General features: G+C 46.3%; 1 protein-coding gene across 3 annotated transcripts in view; it reads left to right on the top strand.

Moving 5' to 3' along the window:
* Window positions 1–19,340, top strand: part of KDM4B (lysine demethylase 4B) — a 70,487-nt gene that overhangs the window by 26,609 nt on the left and 24,538 nt on the right. For all 3 annotated transcript variants that reach the window (XM_062510255.1, XM_062510254.1, XM_062510256.1), the window contains exons 6-10: window positions 1,443–1,492; window positions 3,774–3,877; window positions 6,399–6,536; window positions 15,992–16,188; window positions 16,628–16,660. In XM_062510255.1, the coding sequence (XP_062366239.1) occupies window positions 1,443–1,492; window positions 3,774–3,877; window positions 6,399–6,536; window positions 15,992–16,188; window positions 16,628–16,660 (522 nt within the window). The remainder of the gene's footprint in view (window positions 1–1,442; window positions 1,493–3,773; window positions 3,878–6,398; window positions 6,537–15,991; window positions 16,189–16,627; window positions 16,661–19,340) is intronic.

The raw sequence follows: 19,340 nt of genomic DNA, 5'->3' as shown, positions 1-19,340 counted from the left end.
TAAAGCCTGAAGCCCCCTGTGTGATTTGTGTGCTGTCTCCCCAGCACAGGTGGGTTTGATTTCCTGACACAGGCTGGGGCTTCCAGCTGCTCCTCCCCAGTTGTGGTTTTCCACTGGAAAATGCAGAATTTGGCTGAAATCCCCCAAACCAGGGGTGTTCTGAGCCCCAGAGGGACAGTGCTGGGCACCTGTTGTTGAGTACCCTCCTGCAAGATCCTCTTCCCAGCACGGGGTAATGAGAAGGAGGGGTTTGACATCTTTATTGGAAATAGCAAAAAGAATGCATTTTTTATTATTCACTTTGAAGAGAAGTTATAGCTGGCAATAAATGCCATTCCCACAAATGTAAGTTCTCAGAATTCTCTGTCACAAAAAGCAGGGAGAGCCGTATTTAATTTGCTGCAGAATGTAACCAATGATTTACAAATTTCCATTGGCAATATTATTGTGTGTCATCATGTTAAACACGTTTAAATGTATCCTGGTATCCAGTTCTCTTCTTATAAGCTGAACACATAAATATTTGTCACCTGGGCTTTGCTCCTGAGAATATTGTGAACCTCAAAGCACTAAGAGATCTAACAGTTTTTGGGAAGAAAAAGCCATTTGAAGCTTCCCTGCTGTTTGTACGTGCTGGGCACACCCAGCCCTGTGTCTGAGACCTGTGGAACAGTTGATTGTTTTTCCAGAATTATGTTCATATAAAAAAAAATTCACTCAAAAAAATCCAGTCAAGTTCTTTTGCATTTTATTGACCCCTAATCTAAGAAAACTCTTTAGGAAGTGTAGAAGTTGTTACTTACACCCTTTAATGATGTTTTCATCAGCACACCCTGCGTTTTCAGGCTCACCTCGTCAAGAAAATTATTGAATACTTTAATTTCATTATTTCACATCAGACAATAAAATCCAGCATGGACATAAGGATTGAGCCATGACTGCATGAGCTGTGCTGAAGAATCTTTACTTTTTTGAATAAAGTATACAGAAGAAGGTTTATTTTCCAAAGCACACAGACCCTCCTTCACACCTTTTCAGCCCATCAGTTTCTTGCTTATTAATATTTAGCACAGTTTTATTTTGCAGACATTTCCCCCATGGAGAGCACAGCTGCTGTTCCCTGCACTCAGTTATTTCTGGGGTTCCCAGTGCTGTATCATCACTTTGTCTTCTCGATTTTCCTTCTACCTTGTGAAATCTTGTGATGCTGTTTGAGGAAATGGCAGGGAAATCACACGCTTCATGCAACATGTCTAAGGACTTGTATTAAAAGCTGGATTTTCCCATGGATTGTATGTCACTGATGGCTTTCAGACACACAGAATTGTGGTTTTATTGCCAGCCGTTGTGTGCTGTGCTGGTTATTGCCCCGTTTGTTGCTAGCCTTTTCCTTTCACTACGTTTGCATTAAAAACTGTTTTGGTTTCTGTCTGTCCCCCCAGGTATGCCATTCCCCCGGAGCACGGCAAGAGGCTGGAACGCCTGGCCAAAGGTGAGCAGAGCCTCAGGCTGGGCTGGGGAGGGACTGACCCTGCTCCAGGTGCCTTCTGCTCCAGGTGCCTGAGGACAGGACTCTGCTGTGGTGGAGGAGCAGCTTCAGAGCCAGAGAATATGGCAGGGAATTTTCCTTCCAGGTCTTCCCTCCAATCCTTGGTCTCCTGGCACGGCCTGACCTGAACTAAAATTCCTTGAATAACCCTTGAATTTTGAGGTATTGAGGCCAAACCCTCCCATGTCTGGGTAATGGGTTTAAACCACAATGGCTTGGGTTGGAAAGGACCCTAAAAATCCTTCTAGTGGAGCAGGAATGCTCCCAGGGATGGGGCAGCCACAACCTGTTTCAGTGTCTCAGCACCCTCAGACATCTTCTGGCTGATATTGAACCTAAATTCCCCTCTTCCAGTTTGTACCCATTGCTCCTTCACCCTATAAATACATTCTGTATTTGGTGGTTTTCCTTTGATTTTGGCCTCATCCTCCTTTATTTTTAGTGTCATAAAGTTCATATTAAAAAAAAAAAACAAAACCCAAACCAAAACAGTGCAAGGGAGGGGATAAAAGAAAAGGAAAATGGAAGTGGGGGGAAGGCAGGGTTACTTTGAGCTATGACAAACTCCCACCTCTCAAGCTTCAGGGAAGATGTCTGGCTTCAGAAGTGGATATGTTTTAATTTGCTGGTGTTGTTTCTATTTTTGTTCACTTGCAAATGTTCAAGGAGCTGCCCAGCTAAAAAAAGCTGCTGGGCCAGAATAATTAACTCCAAATCTCTGTGGTTCATCTCCAGCATGGCAGCTGGGGTGGTTTAAATCTGGTGGTGAGGGTAGGAGCAGGCAGGGAAATCTGGAAGACTCTGATGCTAAAGAAAAGAAGTTCTAACACTGATTTCCCTGAAAAAAGGCAAATTCCTGCACTGCCTTTTCTTGCTGAGCATGGTCCAGGGTGTCAAGTGGAGCAGCTGACTGGGTGGGGTAAATGCAGAATAGCTGGGGCTGGATGTCCTGGGGCTTGGTGCTCTTGTTTTCCTGGGCACTGAGCTCCATGATCCCTAAATACAAATAACACTGGAAAAGGCTGCTCAGAAATGTTGCATTTCAAAGCTGCAGCTCAGTCATTTGCCAGGTTTTAATAGATGAAAAAAGTAATTTTTATAAGAAGTCAATCAATCAGATGACTTCTGTTTTGCAGACTCTGAAAAAGCACTCCAAGTCTGACAGGAGCAATAATAAGTTTCTTGTTGTTTGTAACTAATTTTTACGGATGATCAATTTTGAGGCATGGAGATGGCTTGTGCTGTAAAACCAGGAGAAAATTATCAATGATCTGGTCTTTATTTTAGTTTCCTCTCTGGAAGCTGGGTGGATGATGATTTAACTCTGCAAAGAGCCAGAATTGCTGCCTGGCCATTCCCCTGTCCTGTGCATCAGTGGGGAGAAGTTTACTGTGGAGAAATGAGTGTGCAATTAATATGGAAAATGAATAGCTGGGCTGTAAATGGGCTCACTGGGAGAGCCATGGAGCCCATGGAGAGAATGTTAATGTGTTGCCATGTTATTGGTGCTAATCACTTAAAATGTGCTTCTTTATTAGTGGCTTTAATGAGAGCCACTTAAACTGTGCATTAAAAAGAGGAACTGCAGAGAGGGACGACAGACTGGGTAGCAGACAGTCATAATTTTAATTGAAATGCTTTTAGTACAAAAACATAAGAAAACCTGGAATCCAGTAATCCTTTTGACTTTCTGAAACCCCTTCCATTATGTCTCATCAATTAGTTTTGGTTCCAGAGCTTGGGTTATTTGTTTTCCTAAACTGTGATGGGTTTGAGTACCTATAAACACACAGTTTATTATGGAACCAGCCACTTGGAGGAAAAGGCATGATCTTGAGAAAAATCAGGTTACATTGGCTGAGCTGCCATGGAGGGGTTTGGTCAGTGTTTACCTCTGGCTTAGTTTTCTTAATTATTTGTAATTTGTTTTATAACCCATTGTGAACCTTGGGTAGAATTTGACACATGGTGGTGTTGAGGTGATGACTGGGTCAGGTCCTGCTGCCTCTGCCACTTGTTGGTGACCACTGTGAATGTGTCCCTCGTGCCACTGCCTGATGGAGATGGACATGGAGATCTTCCCTTTCTTTTCACTGAATATTAACATTTTTTCCCATTAGGTGATATGTAGGGCAGGTTGATCTGGAATCTAACATGTCGCGTTGCTTTCCCAAGAACAGCCCAGCAGTCCTGTAGTGATGCTCCTCCTTTGATGTCTCCACAGGATTTTTCCCAGGAAGCTCTCAGGGATGTGATGCTTTCCTCCGGCACAAGATGACCCTCATTTCTCCCTCCATCCTGAAGAAATATGGGATCCCCTTTGACAGGGTAGGTGCAGGGTGCAGGAGAGCCTGCAGGCTGGGAGCACAGCACCACTGGGGGAATTGGTTTCATTTCCAAGGGCATTGCTTTGCTGAGTGCAGCCCAGCAGTTGGAACCAGCTCTGCCTGCAAAAAGGAGGTTTTGGGGTTTGCCTGAGACCCTGAAGTGAGGAAAAGCTGTCACTGAACAAGCTCTGGCAATTAGGGAGCCTCTCAGGTAGAGAGAGGTGAGCTAATGAGGATGTTCTGGCTCTCCACTGGTGATTCAGAAACACTTTTTGATTTTCCTGTGGGTCCAGTAAGACCCAAAGTGGAGCTGGCTGTGCTGGTTCCTGTTGTGTAAGTGTTCATGCTGCTCTAAGCCTGGAAGGATCCCTGCAGCTCTTAAGCCCTGCTTTGAAAAGAGGGGTCATGTTTATTTGGTATGATCGTTTTAATGTGCTTATTCTCAAAGTCTTGTGGCAAGAAGTAAATCTCCTCAGCCAAGGGTGGTTACAGGGATTTATATCTGTGCAGAATCACTCAAACTGCTGCTGCTGCTGCTGCTGGGTGTTCCCAGCACATGGAGCCAGAGCTGCCTGTGGATGTGGGAAGTGTCAGAGCCCTGCTCCAAACTGCTTCCATGGAGTCATGGAGTGGGAAGGGACCTTAAATCCCAGCCAGTGCCACCCCTGCCATGGGCAGGGACACCTCCCACTGTCCCAGGCTTGCTCCAAGCCCTGTCCTGGAGCAGTGGCTGTTGGAGAAGGATCACTGTTATTCACAAACTGGGAGCAAGTGCCATTTTTCCTGAGGAGTAGAGAGATAGGATCCCTTCATCCGAATTCTTGGCAGATTTCAATGAAGTTAAAATAGGCAGCATTTATAAATCTCTATAATGCTGTTCTGGAAAAAAAGAAACAGATCAATACTAGGGCTTTTTAATAATTAAAAATGTGTATTTCTGTAATCTCCTATTGATTTCTCCATTTATTCCTCAAGAGCTTGCAGAAGTCAGTAAATTTGGGGCTTTCTTCATGAGTGGCAGTTTGTGCTGGCTTTCCTTCAATAGTTATTACTTTTCTGCATGGCCTATCCATCATCTGGAGTGTTCTCTAATTTATTGTGGGATAATGTTGACAGCAGTGCCATGGATGATGTGGGCTTGAAATGGAGACACCAGGATGTGCTTTCAGTGACAGAAACATAATCTGTTCTTTTTCTGGAGCCAGCAGAGTAGCACTGCTGGGCTTTGTGGAGGGGATGGATGCAGGCTGGACTTCAGCAACTCCTCCTGAAATCCTGCAGGAGCTTCTTGTGTATCACAGCAGCTTTTATTCTCTCTTAAAAATTATTCTTCTAATATTAATGCCATCAGCAAGTTGAGATGTTGGCCCAGCCAAGGGGGAAGTGTTTGAACTTGTGTCTGTTTACATTTTGCATTTGGCCCCATGGTGGTGTTTGGAAGTGCAGTCCCCTGGAGTCTCTGTGGGCTCAGAGCTGCTGGGCTGGGAGTTCTGGCTGTGGGAAGGAGTCCAAATGGAATTCTTGGCCTGTGACAGCTGTGAGAGTTATGTCAGCACTGCTGCTTGGAAAGACAGGGAAGGTCAAGCTTTGCCTCTTCCATACCCCGTGGAGGGGAGGTGCTGCTCATGGGGGGCAGCTGGGCTGGGAGGTGCTCTCATGGTTCAGGCCATGCTCTTAACTGTTGAACTTCTTTTTTCCCAATGGTTTTTCTGCACAGTTTATAAAATGAGGGTTTCTTTAGAAGCATCAAGATTGATTTGCCTCTGGTTCTAGCTGTGATCCGTAGAGTTCAACCCTTATTAATAATGTCTGTAATGCTTTTTGTTGTTTTAATTTTATTAAAGTCGAGTCACAGGATGGTTTGTGTTGAAAGGGACATTAAAGCCTATCCAGTGCCACCCCTGCCATGGGCAGAGACATCTCCCACTGTCCCAGGGTGGTCCCAGCCCAGCCTGGACACTCCCAGGGATGGGGCAGCCACAGCTGCTCTGGCCAGTTCCCAAAGCAGACAAAAGCTGGGCTGGAGTTTTTCAGGTGTTTGATTTTTGGGTGAACAGATGTGAGTGAGGCTGATAAATATGAGTGGGGAATTAACCACAGGGAAGGGCAGGAGGTGCTTCAGAAGGACTGTTAGGAGGGAAATCCAGGGCTCTGGCATGGGGGTGGGAGTGAAGGTTTGGAACTGCCATGAGCCAAAGTGGTCACATCAAAGATCTGTTGATCTCTTGGAATGCTGCGGCCTGAGACCTTTTTTGTAACTGGAGCCTGCAGGTGTAAATACTTCAGATCATGAGACCCCTTCCCTCCACTGTTCTGAGTTTTTCCCTTAAGAGAAATCCTGGAGTGTTGCTGCAGTTCACCAGGAATGTTCCAGGCTCAGCCAACAGCTGGCAGTGACTGCTCAGCCAACCCTGCAGTGGGAAGAGATGTCAGCAGTGGGGATTTTTAATGGTCTCTGTTCTCAAGCTGCTGCATTAAGTGACCTGTGGGGTTCCTCCCCTCCTTCTTCCTTTGTTTTTCAGATCACCCAGGAAGCTGGAGAGTTTATGATCACATTTCCTTATGGTTACCACGCTGGCTTCAACCACGGCTTCAACTGTGCAGAGTCCACCAACTTTGCCACCCTGCGCTGGATCGACTACGGGAAAATGGCAACACAGGTGGGCTCAGCTGGGCTGGGACAGCCAGCCCTGGTGACACCCAGGGCATGGCACGGGGCTCTGACCTGTCCTTGTTCCCCAGGACTGCATGGGAAACACCTCTGCCTTGGGGTGTGCTCTCTCACTGTCCCACAGTGCTGCTTTTGCCTCCTGATAATTTGTTTTACTCGGAGGGTGTAGGAGTGATGACTTTCTCAGGTGCTACATTTCACCTTGTGAACAACTTGTTTTGGGGTTGGTAAGTTGGAATTAGTTTCCTGGTGCATCCAAACTGTGTTTCACAGTGAGTAAGGTGTCTGATGTCACTGAACACAACTCATTAGGTACACACTGGAGGGGAAGGAATAAGCTGGAAATACTTTTAAGCTTTAATAACACTGTGGTAATAACAGTCTGAAAATACCTGAATTCCTCTAATCTGTGCACTCATTTAAGTTTGGAGAGTTAAATTATTTCTCCTTAGGGCAGATTCCTGGTGTGCTTTGGTTTGTGACTGTACTCGTGCTCTCCTGGTTTTAAAGTCTGCAGAATAACTGACCAGCAAAGCTCATTCAGGAGAATCTGGGAGGTTCTGCCATGGGCAGGGACACCTCCCACTATGCCAGCTTGCTCCAAGCCCCGTCCAGCCTGGCCTTGGACACTTCCAGGGATGGGTCAGACATTTGGATTTGTTCTGGAGTTAAAGGGATGGTAAGAAAAACCTTAAGCTGTAAGAGACTTCAAATCAGTGTCAAGTGTCTGAATCTCAAAAATAGCCAAGCAACCTTGGTTTAAAAATGTAAAAAATGGTGTTTGTCTGCTGTGACCTTGTAAAGCAGGTTTTTGTGTCGTGAGTGGTCATGGTATTACACCCCAGAAAATGGGGTTTATCATGGAAATTCAGACAGACCCTTAACTACAACAGAGCCAGCAGGCACCACTCGAATATTAAAAGCAATTTTGGGTTCAGCCATGTGTTCACAAACAAGTGACATTTGGGAAGTGCAGTTTTAGATGGAGCCTCCATGCTTACATTGTTAAGCAGCGTAGCATGAAATTACTGAACAAGCAGCAGCAGAGCTGGAGCAGATCTGGGGACACAAAGTGGAAGTGTGGAAGGAGATGCCCAATTTATTCCCATTGCACTCCGTGGCACTTGTCTGGTCTGAGCTTCCTGGTTAATACTGCTCTAAAGCATGTGTTAATTAACCCTGGCATGCCTGATTGGGGGTCCCAGATGAGGGGGAGTTTGTTACACTGGGAGGGCAAAGCTTGGTTTAAATCTCCCTGAGCTGCCTGCACCTATGTGGGGAGAGAATTCCTGAGAGAAATCAGGAGGAAATTCCTCCCTGAGAGGGTGGGGAGGCTTGGATTGGAATTCCCAGGGAAGCTGTGGCTGTCACTGTATCCCTGGAAGTGTCCAAGCCCAGGCTGGATGAGGCTTGGAGCACCCTGGGATGGTGGGAGGTGTCCCTGCCCATGGCAGGGGTGGCATGAGATGAGATTTAAGGTCCCTCCCAACCCACACCATTCCACAATTCCTGAGTATGTGATTTTTAGTTAACTACTACAGCTTTCCTGTATTTCAGAAATGACTTTATTGGTTTATGTGCTCCCAGGCACAATTAGATTATCTTTGCTCACATGCAGGCAGGTTTGGGTATTTTTTTTCTTACAATGTACTCTGTTATGAAAGTTCTTGGGAAGTCTGAGCTGGGCAAAGCTCTGCAGGCACCTGCTCCTCCTGCAGTGACCCAGCTCCTGGGGGTGATTCTCTCCTTTCCTTGGGCTGCCAGCACAGCTCTCTTGTCCTGCCAGCACTCAGGAGAACGGGGACAAGGCAGGGTTTGTAATTAACATTAGTTGTAATGTTCTCCTGGACATGATCCTGGGGAGGAGATGTGGATCCTGCTCTGCTGAGAGCAGTGTGTCATGGTGCAGTGCAAGGTAATGGCTCACCTCGGAGAGCAGAGCTGTGCTAATTACCTGCCAGATGGGTGCAATGTTCTGCATCCCACAGAGAACCTGCCTGGGCTGTAGAAAATACAGAATTACCAGCCTGGAGTGTAAGGATCTGCTTTTGAGACACTGCTCCTGCTCTAATTGTAGAACAAGTGTCATGATTAGCAAAAAAAAAACAAAAACAAACAAAGCCATGGCTGCAGAATAGTGTGGGAAACTATCAGTGGGTAAATCCACTTGGATATATAAATTAGTAACCAGGATGGATAGATCCTTAAAAGCTCCAGTGGAAATTGGTTTGGTGAATACCAAGTGAATAATCTAAGCAGTCATGTTTGGTTCAAAGCTTTTTGAGAACCTGGTGTGAGGTTTTGGAGCCTTTCTCTCTTTGGGGTTTTTAGTCAGAAGAGGGGCTTTTTCCTGGGTCTGATTTTCTGATCCTCCTGTGAATTGCTCCTCCAGCCCCAGTGCTGGCTGTGGTTTGTGACAGGCCAGTTCCAAGGGGCAGGAATCTTCAGGACTGGCTTTTGTGTGCTCTCAGCAAGGGTCAGATGCAGAGGAAGGGTCTGACCTCCTCCTTCATTAATTAATTGTTAATTAATGCATTACTTCTGTGGTGCTGCCCCACTGGGAGGGTGGATGTGTCCCCTCCAGCTGGACATTGTGCCCAGAAGTGCTGGAAAGAGCAGTTTTTAACTGTTCTCCCATTTATTGCTGATATAAAAGTCTCCATCTGTCCTGGAGGAGCCTCCTGCTCCTCCCTCCCAGCCAAGGTGACTTTGAACCACCCTCAGCTTTCCTCTTCACCTGATCCTGGGGAAAGCAGAGCAGCAGATCCTTGTTCAGGGATGGGAGAGATCTCCAGCTGCTCCTGGGGCTGCCAGGGACAATCCTGTGCTGTCCCCAAGGATGCTGGGGTCATGCCAACATGCCAGCCCCTCTGCAGGGCAGGGGATGCTCCTGGGGAGCTGCAGTCCTGGGACTGACGTGGGTGGCACTGGCACAGGGCACAGCAAGAACAGTGCCAGGGGAGAGGAGTTCCCAGGGGTTCTCACAGCTCTGGAGATCCTGGCACAATGGTTCAGAGTCAGCTGGAATCCAAATATTTACTGTGGACTTCAGCATCAGCATTCCTGATCCAATGGTAGGGCTGAGGAGGGATGGGTTTATTTGTATATAGTACAGTTAATGTTTGCCTGCATAGGCAGAGCTTAGAAATTAGGGAGAAATATTTCCCTTTGTTCTCTGTAGCTGGAGTTCCTCAGTCATTTGTCTTCCATTTGTCACTTTATTCAACCACCAAACAGAAAAAAAAAGCTGCTGAGTGAAAGGCAGGAAATTACAATTTTCATTCCTTGCCATCTTTTTTTTAAAATTTCTTTTTATTTTGCACCATGAGGCTGCAGTTCCTGCCTGCATTCCTGGTTTCTTGTTTCTGAAAACCTTTGGATGCCTCCACCAGAAGGTTCTAACAGCTGTGTCTTTGCCCAGACAACCCTTTCAAACCAGGGGTTTCAGCAAAGTGCCCTCCCTGTAGCTGTAGTTGGTGTCCTGTGAGCCTCCTGCTGTTCAGAGTCCCTTTCAGAGTGTAGAGTTTTAGCAGAAATTCAAATCCCAGCTCAGCTTTTCTATTTCTTTGGCAAAATGGACTGAAAAGAAGTGGATGGGAGGGGAACAATTTCTGCACTTTCCTTTCAGTTAAGGGCAGCCACTCCTGGAGAAGGTCTGGGCTCCTGCTGGCTGCCACTTCCACACCTCCCTTTATCTCCTGTTTACTCCAGACAAACTGCTGGAATTCTCTCTCCCAGCATCACAGGGGTCAGGCTGCCCTTCCTGCCCAAACTCTGCATTTTGGGCTCTGCAATAAACTCATTCCAGTGCTCCCTGCAGAGCCCTCTGCTCCGGGGAAGGGGGCACAAAGAAAACTCTTCCCTTTGGATTTTCCTGCTCTGCCAACAGAGGGGAATGTTTGGATCCCAGCCTAAGATCCTTTGCATGGTTTGTTGCTTCTAAACCTTCTGCTCCCTCATTTTTTTTGTGTACCATATGTATAATACAGAAATAATCTCAAATTTACATTTGGAATATCTGTGATTTAATGTTGTCTAGCATGTAATTTTCTAGGTAAAATTGAAGCTTTCTTCTTACTATTCACATTTTAGTAGATTTTTTCCCTTCAATATATCTATATTCCCAAGAAAATAAAGATTGTGAAGATTTTGCAGAAACCTGTTTGGTGATACTGCAAAATTGGTCCCTGAAATCAGGCAAATCAGAATTGTATTTTTGCATTACTTTGTGTCTATGCCTCAACTGACTCTAATTAGACCTTTTAAGCTTAGAACACACAAAAAAATCTATTATTAAATAGCATTTCCATAGTTTATTTTTGTCAGACATTCAAAATTGCTCTTTTATTCTAATTAGACCTTTTAAGCTTAGAATACATTAAAGAAATCTATTATGGAGTAACATTTCCATGGTTTATTTTCATCAGACAGATTCAAAGTTGCTCTTGTACAAATTCTTCCACCTTTCTTCATACTTATTTTCTTGTATTATTTGTAAACACCCCTAATGCCCTGCTCTTCATTCTGTGCAAGGAAAAGGAACTTTTACAGCTTTTTTTTTTTGTGCTGAGGTGGGAAGGGGATGGTGTAGTTTTTTGGAAACTGTCTGGAAGCTTTGTTTTATCAGCTCCTTTCTGTGCTCCTTTCCTGAGGTTCTTGGCACAGTTTTTGTTAGAGAAGGAAGTTGGGTGAGCAGAACCAATCCCTGGATTGGTTTCCAGGATTTCATTTCCAGGATTCCAGTGCTGGGTGCTGCTGGATGGGGTGGCTGAATGTCCCTGTGGCTGGACTGGTACCACCAGGTGCTTCTGGGTGTTGGGCTGGGACCAGTCCCAGGGCATTTCTATCACACAGAAATTCTGTGTCTGAGAGGGACCGGGGTGACTCCTGCACCCCAGGAGTCCTCAGGGAGCATTTTGGGAGCAGGCAGGGAGGAATCGTGCCCTGCAGCCAGGGACAGGGGGAGTCCATGGAAATCTTTGCTAATTGTTTTGTTTATGAAGCTCTGGGAAGAGTTTCCAGTGGGTTTCCTAATGAACTGGTTTGTTGTTGATGCTGGTAATTACTCTGCAAACGGGGGGTCAAGGCTCATCTTTTTTCCCACAAGCTTCCAACCACCAACCATTAAACACAAACTCTGCACTTTGGGCCTTTCCTCCTCCTCCTCCTCCAAGTTTAACTCCTCACTCACTCTCAGAACTGCTGCCATTCATCTTCCAGGAGCTGAGTGGAAGGAAAAGGAAACTGGAGCCCCAAACTGACTTTTTCTGTCCTGTTTGATTCCAATAGCACATCTGGAATATGGGAACAACCTGGATTGCTGCTGCTCAGGAGCACTGGTTATACTGGGGGCCTGTTGGAACTCTCTGCTTTGTCCTGGCAATGTCCAGGGAGAGGCTTTGGGGTTTGTCTGTTCTCTGACAGCCAAAATTCCTCTGCTGCTCTCTCACAGAAGCACCTCACCTTCCCAGGAACCTGTACTAGGCTTCACTGTTATGGAAAGGCAGGTAGAAAAGCTTTAAGCAAAGATTTTGGTCTGGCATTGAAAAGGTGAAAGAACTTCAATTTCGAGCACGTTGGGTTTTGTGATGGATAAATTTCCATTAAGGCCAAGTGGGAGGCTCAGCTGAGTCTTAGCAAGTGCTTTCATCTGAATATGAGGGTTTTTTTCCATGAAAACCAGAGGTGCCACTTGAAATATGTAATTTTGGTGACTATTTCTGCATAAGGAAAAGGTTTATTTTCCATTAACCTTTCCTATGTGATGGAACTGCTGAGGTTCAGTTCAGTGTTAATAGTTGGGAATTGAAGGAAATATCCTCACAAAACTGTTTCTGAAGGTTGAAGTTGAGTGAGTCTGCATTTTTCCATAAATTATTTGATTTTATGACTTCAAGGAGACAGTCATTTTATTTGACTGTTATTTTATATAGACTTATTTGTGTTTTTATGTTAAAAAATATTGCAAAGGAGATAATGGTTGTACATTCAATAGCCACAAATTCCCCCCTGTCAGTCTTGGAGTTAGAATTGATGGGACAGGGCTCCTGCTGTGGTCTCATATTTTACCACAGGCTCCAAATTAGGGTTGCAGATAATAAAATAATGAGGAAAGGAAGAATGTTGGGGTTTTAGGCTGGAAAAAAAGTTTAATTGTGCATTTCCTAACAGTATTTTTCCATATGCTTGTAGTTAATAAAGCCATTAACTTATGGAAAAGGAGAAGTGAGGCTGGGAAAAGCTTTCAGAACATGGAATAAGTGAAGTTCCTGCAGATTTGGTGAATATGGAAGCTCCTCTCTTGTTGCTCCCCTGTAACCAAAGGCAAAGAACTGACCCTAAAGCTGTTGATTTTTGGTTTGGTTTTGCTCCACTCCCCTTCTCAGGACTCGCAGTGGGTCCTAGGAGATCCCAGTTATGAATCTTGTGTTGTTTATTCAGTTGTTTGATCTGTGGCTCTGCCAGCCCTGCTGTCCCAGGGGTGGACTCTGGCTGCCAGCCTGGCAGGGATGGGGGACAGGGGAAGGTGCTGCATGAGATCTCAGAGCTCCTGGAATCTCTCTGCTGTCATTTGCACAAAATGCTTGTGTTGCCATTCAGTCCTGTGCTTTGGGTGATCTTGTCACCCTGAAATCCTTCTCAGGGCTGGTGATCCACAGGAATTCTGTGAATTCCCAAACTGGAGCTTTGTGGTTCAGTTTGGTCTCACGTAAAGGAAATGAGGTTTCGTGTCTCTCCTTAGTGGTGATGTTTTAGTGTTGACTGGCTCATTTTTATTTTTTTTTCTATACAGTTTAATAATAGTGGAATATAAAAGTGTTAGAATTTGAGGGAATTTGGGAGGATAGATTCTCCAGAAATTGGGGTAGGGATGGACAGAGATGGGGGGTGTAGGCATAATGTCTTTTAGGAAAGACATGCTTATGACCACAGTGAAAAGGTTTGAAAGAAATACAGCTCTGTGTATGTGGAAGGGGAAGGCAGGGTGTGGGACTGGAGACAATTGCCAGGGAACAGCCCTGCTGCTTTTGTCCTGCTGGAATGGAGCAGGGCAGGGAATTCATTGCCAAGGCAATTTCTGACCCATCTGCACCCTCCCTCTCCTCCTGGTGCTCCCCATTCTCCCTCTGCAGCTCTCTCCCACACACAAGAACATTCCCTTTTCCAGCTGTGTTGGAAGCATCAGCAGGATCTCACTGCTGTCTGAGGGGAGGCTGTGCAGAAGAGTCCTGGCCATGCTGGGAACGTGGCTGTGACACAACTGCAGCTGAGAAAATATCACTGCATGGTCCGGAAGGAGCCCCAGAGGAAGGAGGCTTTGTAAATTATTCATGCTGGCTGGTGTGAAAGCAATAGAATTAAATTAAAATTGAAATATAAACATACATCATGGTAGATTTGTGGACAGAAAGGAGCTTGGCTGCTGTGGGATGTGGAGGCCACGGTGCCAGTGCTGAGTCCAGCCCAGCAGAATCCCCAGAGCTGTGCCCGGGGCTGCAGCTGGGGGAGGCTCTGGAGCTGCTGCCTCTGCTTGGGAGCTGCTCTGGACACCTCTGGCCCCGAGTGCCTCGGACTTTGCTGGCAGATTTGAAGGTGTGGATGTGTCAGTGCTGCACCTCTTGGGTCCAGGTCAGTATCAGCAAACACAATTCCCCTTCTAAGCCATTTTCAGCCTCTGAGGGGGTCAATGCCCAGAGCTGTGCTGGGGATGCTCTTCTGTGCTCCTCTCTGTAGCTCAGCACAAGGGCTTTTAAACTTTCTTAGGCAAAATCTGTCCAATCCCTCAGGCCAGGGTTGCTGGAGGTGCTGTGGGAAGCTCCTGCCTGGGCTGGGGTTGGAACCTTGGGTGCCATCTGTGTTCCTGCCCTGCAGTGGCCAAATTGCATTCCCAGCCTTGCTGGCCTCAGCCGTGTTTCATTAAATGGAGTTTTCCTGAAAGTGCCTGTCCACAAATGTCCTTCCCACTCACACACTGGGTCACCAACACTTCCCCAGTCCCTGCACAATGAGAAACAGGAGCTGGAGGATGTGGGATGGTGGAGAACTGTGCAGAAGGAATCTTGTCTCTCCCTCTCAGTGAATTCTCAACTATGACCATGAATTATTTAGTGATGGTGGTGAAAAGGGAAGGGAGAACGGGGAGAAGCAGGTTTAATTTCAGGCATTTCTGCCAAAAGAATGGATAGAGTGGTTTTGAAAAGGTATGGAGGAAGGGTGGAAGAAAGCCCCAGACCAGTCCTGCAAAGTGGCTCCAATTACTTCAGCTTGGAGCTGAAAAGCAATTTAGTGCAAGCAGGGCTTTGCACCTTAGAGCAGAACCCCCGGGAGAGCTGTGGCTGCAGCCCCCAGAGGCACTGGGGGGTTTTTGGGTCCTTTTCCATCCTCTGCCTTCTTTGGATGGAGTTTAAAAGGCTGACTCTTTAGGGCTGATGTCAGTGCCCAGGGTGAGTCCCCTTGCTGCACTCAGGCTGTTGGTTCATCACAGCAAAGGGATGCATCCAAGAAAAACCACCTGGGAGTGCTCTCTGTGCCCTGGCAGGGGTGTAACTCCAGGTTACTTCTAATGAGCATATGCCACTGAAATGAATAAAGCACATTTTCTCCCACTTAATGCTTTGGATGCAGGTTGTAGTTACTGCAGGTTTTTTATTTCTTCCCTGCTGTGCAGGATTGCTGTGCCATGTCAGGATGTATCATTACGGAGTTTAACTGCCCTGTGCTCTAGGTCATGCTTTGGTTCCTGTCAGGCTTTTCTCAGTTATGAAGTGGTACCAATAATACAATTTCAGCCTGGGAAACTCTGCCAGAGAGAGGCTGACATAGAGGGAACATGGGCTTGAGGGCAGCTCTGAGCTGGGCTGGACCTCACACTGTAATTGTGCCTAATGCACAGGGCTCAAGCAGTGCCAGTCCTGGAAGCTCTGCCTTGGTGAGGGGCTTAGAGGGAGAACAAAGTCCTTGGGAACAGAGTTTTCCACAAGCCCTGGAGAGTGTTGGGTTTTCCAGGAGCAGGTAGAGCCGAGGCATTGCCAGCACTGACCCCTTCCAGAAACCCTCTGCAGGCAGCTGTGGGCAGAGCTGGCTCCTCTGGGGCAGGACAGTCCCTGTGTGACCTGTGTGGGGTCTCTTGCAGTGATGTTTGGACTCTCTTGCAGGGATGTTTGGGATCTATTGCAGGAATGTGTGGGTTCTCTTGCAGTGACCTGTTTGGCTCTCTTGCAGTGATGTGTGGGGTCTCTTGCAGGGATGTTTGGGCTCTCTTGCAGGGATGTTTGGGCTCTCTTGCAGGGATGTTTGGGCTCTCTTGCAGTGACCTGTTTGGCTCTCTTGCAGTGATGTGTGGGGTCTCTTGCAGGGATGTTTGGGCTCTCTTGCAGGGATGTTTGGGCTCTCTTGCAGGGATGTTTGGGCTCTCTTGCAGTGACCTGTTTGGCTCTCTTGCAGTGCACGTGCCGTAAGGACATGGTGAAGATCTCCATGGATGTGTTTGTCAGGGTGCTGCAGCCCGAGCGCTACGAGCTCTGGAAGCAGGGCAAGGACATAGCTGTCCTGGACCACATGAAGCCCACGGCCCTGAGCAGCCCCGAGCTGGACGCCTGGAACGAGACCAAGGCAGAGCTGAAGGCCAAAATGCTGCGCAGGTAAAGAGAGGCAGGGCTTGAGGCTGAGCCCTGCACTGCAGCTCAGCTGCTGCCTCTGGAAATGCTGCAGTTCTCTTTTCTTCCTATGTTCTTTTCCTCTGCCATTTGTCTGAGGTAATGTGTCCCTCACGGTCCTGTTTCCTTCCCCATGTTTTAAAAGCACATGTTTTTCAAAGTGGGACACTCTGTGCCCCCTCACATCTCATCTCTTATCCTGGAAGACCAAAAAATCTATAGTGAACATTTGGAGCTTCACTGATCAGAAAGCAGGAGTTAAAAAAAGCCCATCAGTTGCAAAGGGGATTTTATGCATGCCTTTCTGTGCTTCCTTTGATCTTTGTATTAATTTTCTACAAGTCTGTGATTTTTGTGTGTTACAGCATGCTTGAATTGAAGATTTGGCATGCTAACCTTTTCCTGTTGGAATCTTGCTTTATAGGATAGGAGATGAGGAAGAGGACAACAAACACCGGTATGTGACTTGTGACTTCCCTCAGCAACTTCAATCCTTTCATTCTTTCTCCTGGCAAGTGTCTTAAAATAGCAACTCTGGGACTCTTTTCCTCTGTTACTGAGTTTTGTGAAAGCCCCCAGGAAATCTTCTCACCTTGAGGTTCCTCAGGTTTCATCTTGCTTTGGATTTCTATGATCTCTTCCATCACTGGAGAACCTCAGCTCTCTCATGGCTCTTCTGGTTTTCACTCTTGAGTTGCTCTCCTGGGCTGGCAGGGATGTGTGGGGAAAGTGAACTGGGCACTGATAAAAGTGCTGCTGCATTTTTGTGACTGTTCAGGGTTCCTGATGCAGCTGATGTTTGCACAGTGGAAGGTACTGTATGAACACCAAGGATTATTTTCCCTCCCTGAGCCTATTACCCAGCAGAGAAGCCTCTCTCTCAGCCTGAGCCTATTGCAAAAGATCCAGGTACCTTTTTTGCTTATCTGTTCAGTGTTTCCTGGATTATCCCAGCATTATCCTGGAGCAGTTTTGAAGCTGTTCAATACTCCTTAGCAGTACTTTCTCCTGTGCTTATGCCTTTCCAAGACATCATTTTACTTGAAGCCTGACTTTTCTCAGCAGGATGGAGGGATGGGATTCACCTCTGCCCAAACCTTCACAGTTGTAGCTACTTAATTTAAGTCACTTTGTGTTCTGTTCTTCAAAGAGTACAAACGCTGCTTTTTTGTCAGCTCTCTTGGAAAAATGGAGCTTTTAAACTCTGCAGAGAGGTGTTATTTCTTCTCTAAGGTCAGTCAGACTTGGTTACCTTAAAAAACCCAACTTTGTTTACTTTTTGGCTTCAGCAAGAGACTGTTTTAGTCCAGTCCCCACCAGCCCATTTCTGATGTGTGAATTCTGTCAGACACAGAACAGCTTCACTTCTGGAAGTGCTCAGCCTTCAGCCTGTAGTTCTGGAAGTACTTTCTTTAAATGCTGAGCTTTCTGCCTCTCTCCCCCACAGCCCCTGAGTGAGAAGAACACTGCAAAACAGGTCTTTTTTTCTCTCCTGTGAGCACAAAGCTCTGTGCTGTAATTTTTGCCTGGCATTTCCACATCACAGGAATAAAACACACTTTGCTAAAACCAGCTTGTAACACTTGACTCTACTCCTCCTTCAGTTCTGGAATGTTCCAGCTGCAGTGGCAAAGTCTTACAGCTTTATCCTCACCTCCCACCCCACGTTCCCCTCCCAGGGAAGGTGGTGTGTTCTTGGAATATGGGTGAGGAGCAGAGCTGATCCTTCTGGGTTCAGCCCCTGTTCCTGCTAATGGCTGTCCTGCAGGTGTGAAGGCACCAGCTCTTCTTGGAGGGCCACCATCTGCTCAGAGGCTGGCAATTAGAGGTCCCTGTGCATATGGATCAGCTTGCTTTTCTATTCATCGTTCATCTCAGGTTGAATTTTTTTCTCCCTCCTTTGTCAGTTTAAAGGCTGATTAAGGGCTCTTAACTGTGTCGTGCTCCAAATCTAATTAGCAGCTGAGTTTTCTGGGCTCTGAGGATGGGGAGCTGCTTTTTAGCTTTTCTAGACTTTGGGACTGATGAGCAAAGAGTGTTTTAGTCTTTGTCACAAGATGGTGGATGTGAGGCCATAAGGAAAATGATGCTTTCAACCGAAGAAGAAGTGCCTAAATGCTAAAAATGGGGTAAAAATCACAAGTTTCTGAATCAGTCCTTCTGGAAAAGGAGAGCTTGTTGGATTTAAACCTGAAATTCAAGGAATAATTCTACAGATTCTGTAAAACCCTGTGCTGAGGCTGGCTGGGATGGAGGTACTGGGATTACTGCACCAGTTCTCATAAGGCTCAGAAGTTTTGGCTGTTTCTTGCCCAGTGCCAAGGCTTTGTCTTGTCCCAGTGTGGCCCAGTGGCACCCTGGGGCTGGGAGGGAGCTGGGGAGGGGACCCAGCTGGCCCTGAGTGGCCAAGGGGAAATTCTGTGCCATAAAATGTTACGGGCAGCAATAAGAACTGATTTCTGAGGTGCTGTTTTTGAGGGCTGGCTGGGCATTGCTCTGCCTGGGGAGGTGGTGAGTGGATTTCCTGGGCTTCTTTCTTTCTTAGTTTTATTCTTTCCTTCACCTATTAAACAGCGTTTGTCTTGACTTACAAGTTTCTGGCTCTTGTTCTTCCATTTTTTCCCTCCCTGTCCCTCTTGAACAGTGGGGAGTGTCTGTGAGGGTACTTGGCTTCCTACAGTTCCCAACCCAAAAATCTTGTTCTGACTTTGGAATTTCCATTTCTCTTTGCGTTGCAGCTCCTGTAATCTTTGCCTTAGTGACACTGACTTTAAAAAGAATGAGCAGCATTGCTACTGCCTCATTAGTATTTGTCTGTTCTTATTAATATGCATATTTTTTAGTTAGATTTCTTTAAGGCCTTGGACCTTCTGAATTTACTGCTGAAAAATCATAGACTGCCTATTGATTTTGCTCTGAGCATTCATTATGGTGTGTTTTTGGGAACTGGCAGTGCTGGGTAGTGTCTCAGAGCTGGAAGATGATGTTTTGCAGACTTCCAGCAGTTTGCCAAAGGGAGGCACGGCCAGAATGAAAAGAAATAATGGAATGGAAGCAGAGGATGAAAGAGAGATTTAAACAAATTTTCATCTGTATTTTGAAATACAAGCAAAATAGATGGAAACCACAATTAAAAT

This window comes from Cinclus cinclus, chromosome 28 (assembly GCF_963662255.1).
Source record: "Cinclus cinclus chromosome 28, bCinCin1.1, whole genome shotgun sequence".
NCBI classification, from domain to species: domain Eukaryota; kingdom Metazoa; phylum Chordata; class Aves; order Passeriformes; family Cinclidae; genus Cinclus; species Cinclus cinclus.
Note: the sequence above shows the minus strand (reverse complement) of the source record. Positions and strands in the feature narration are given on the sequence as shown.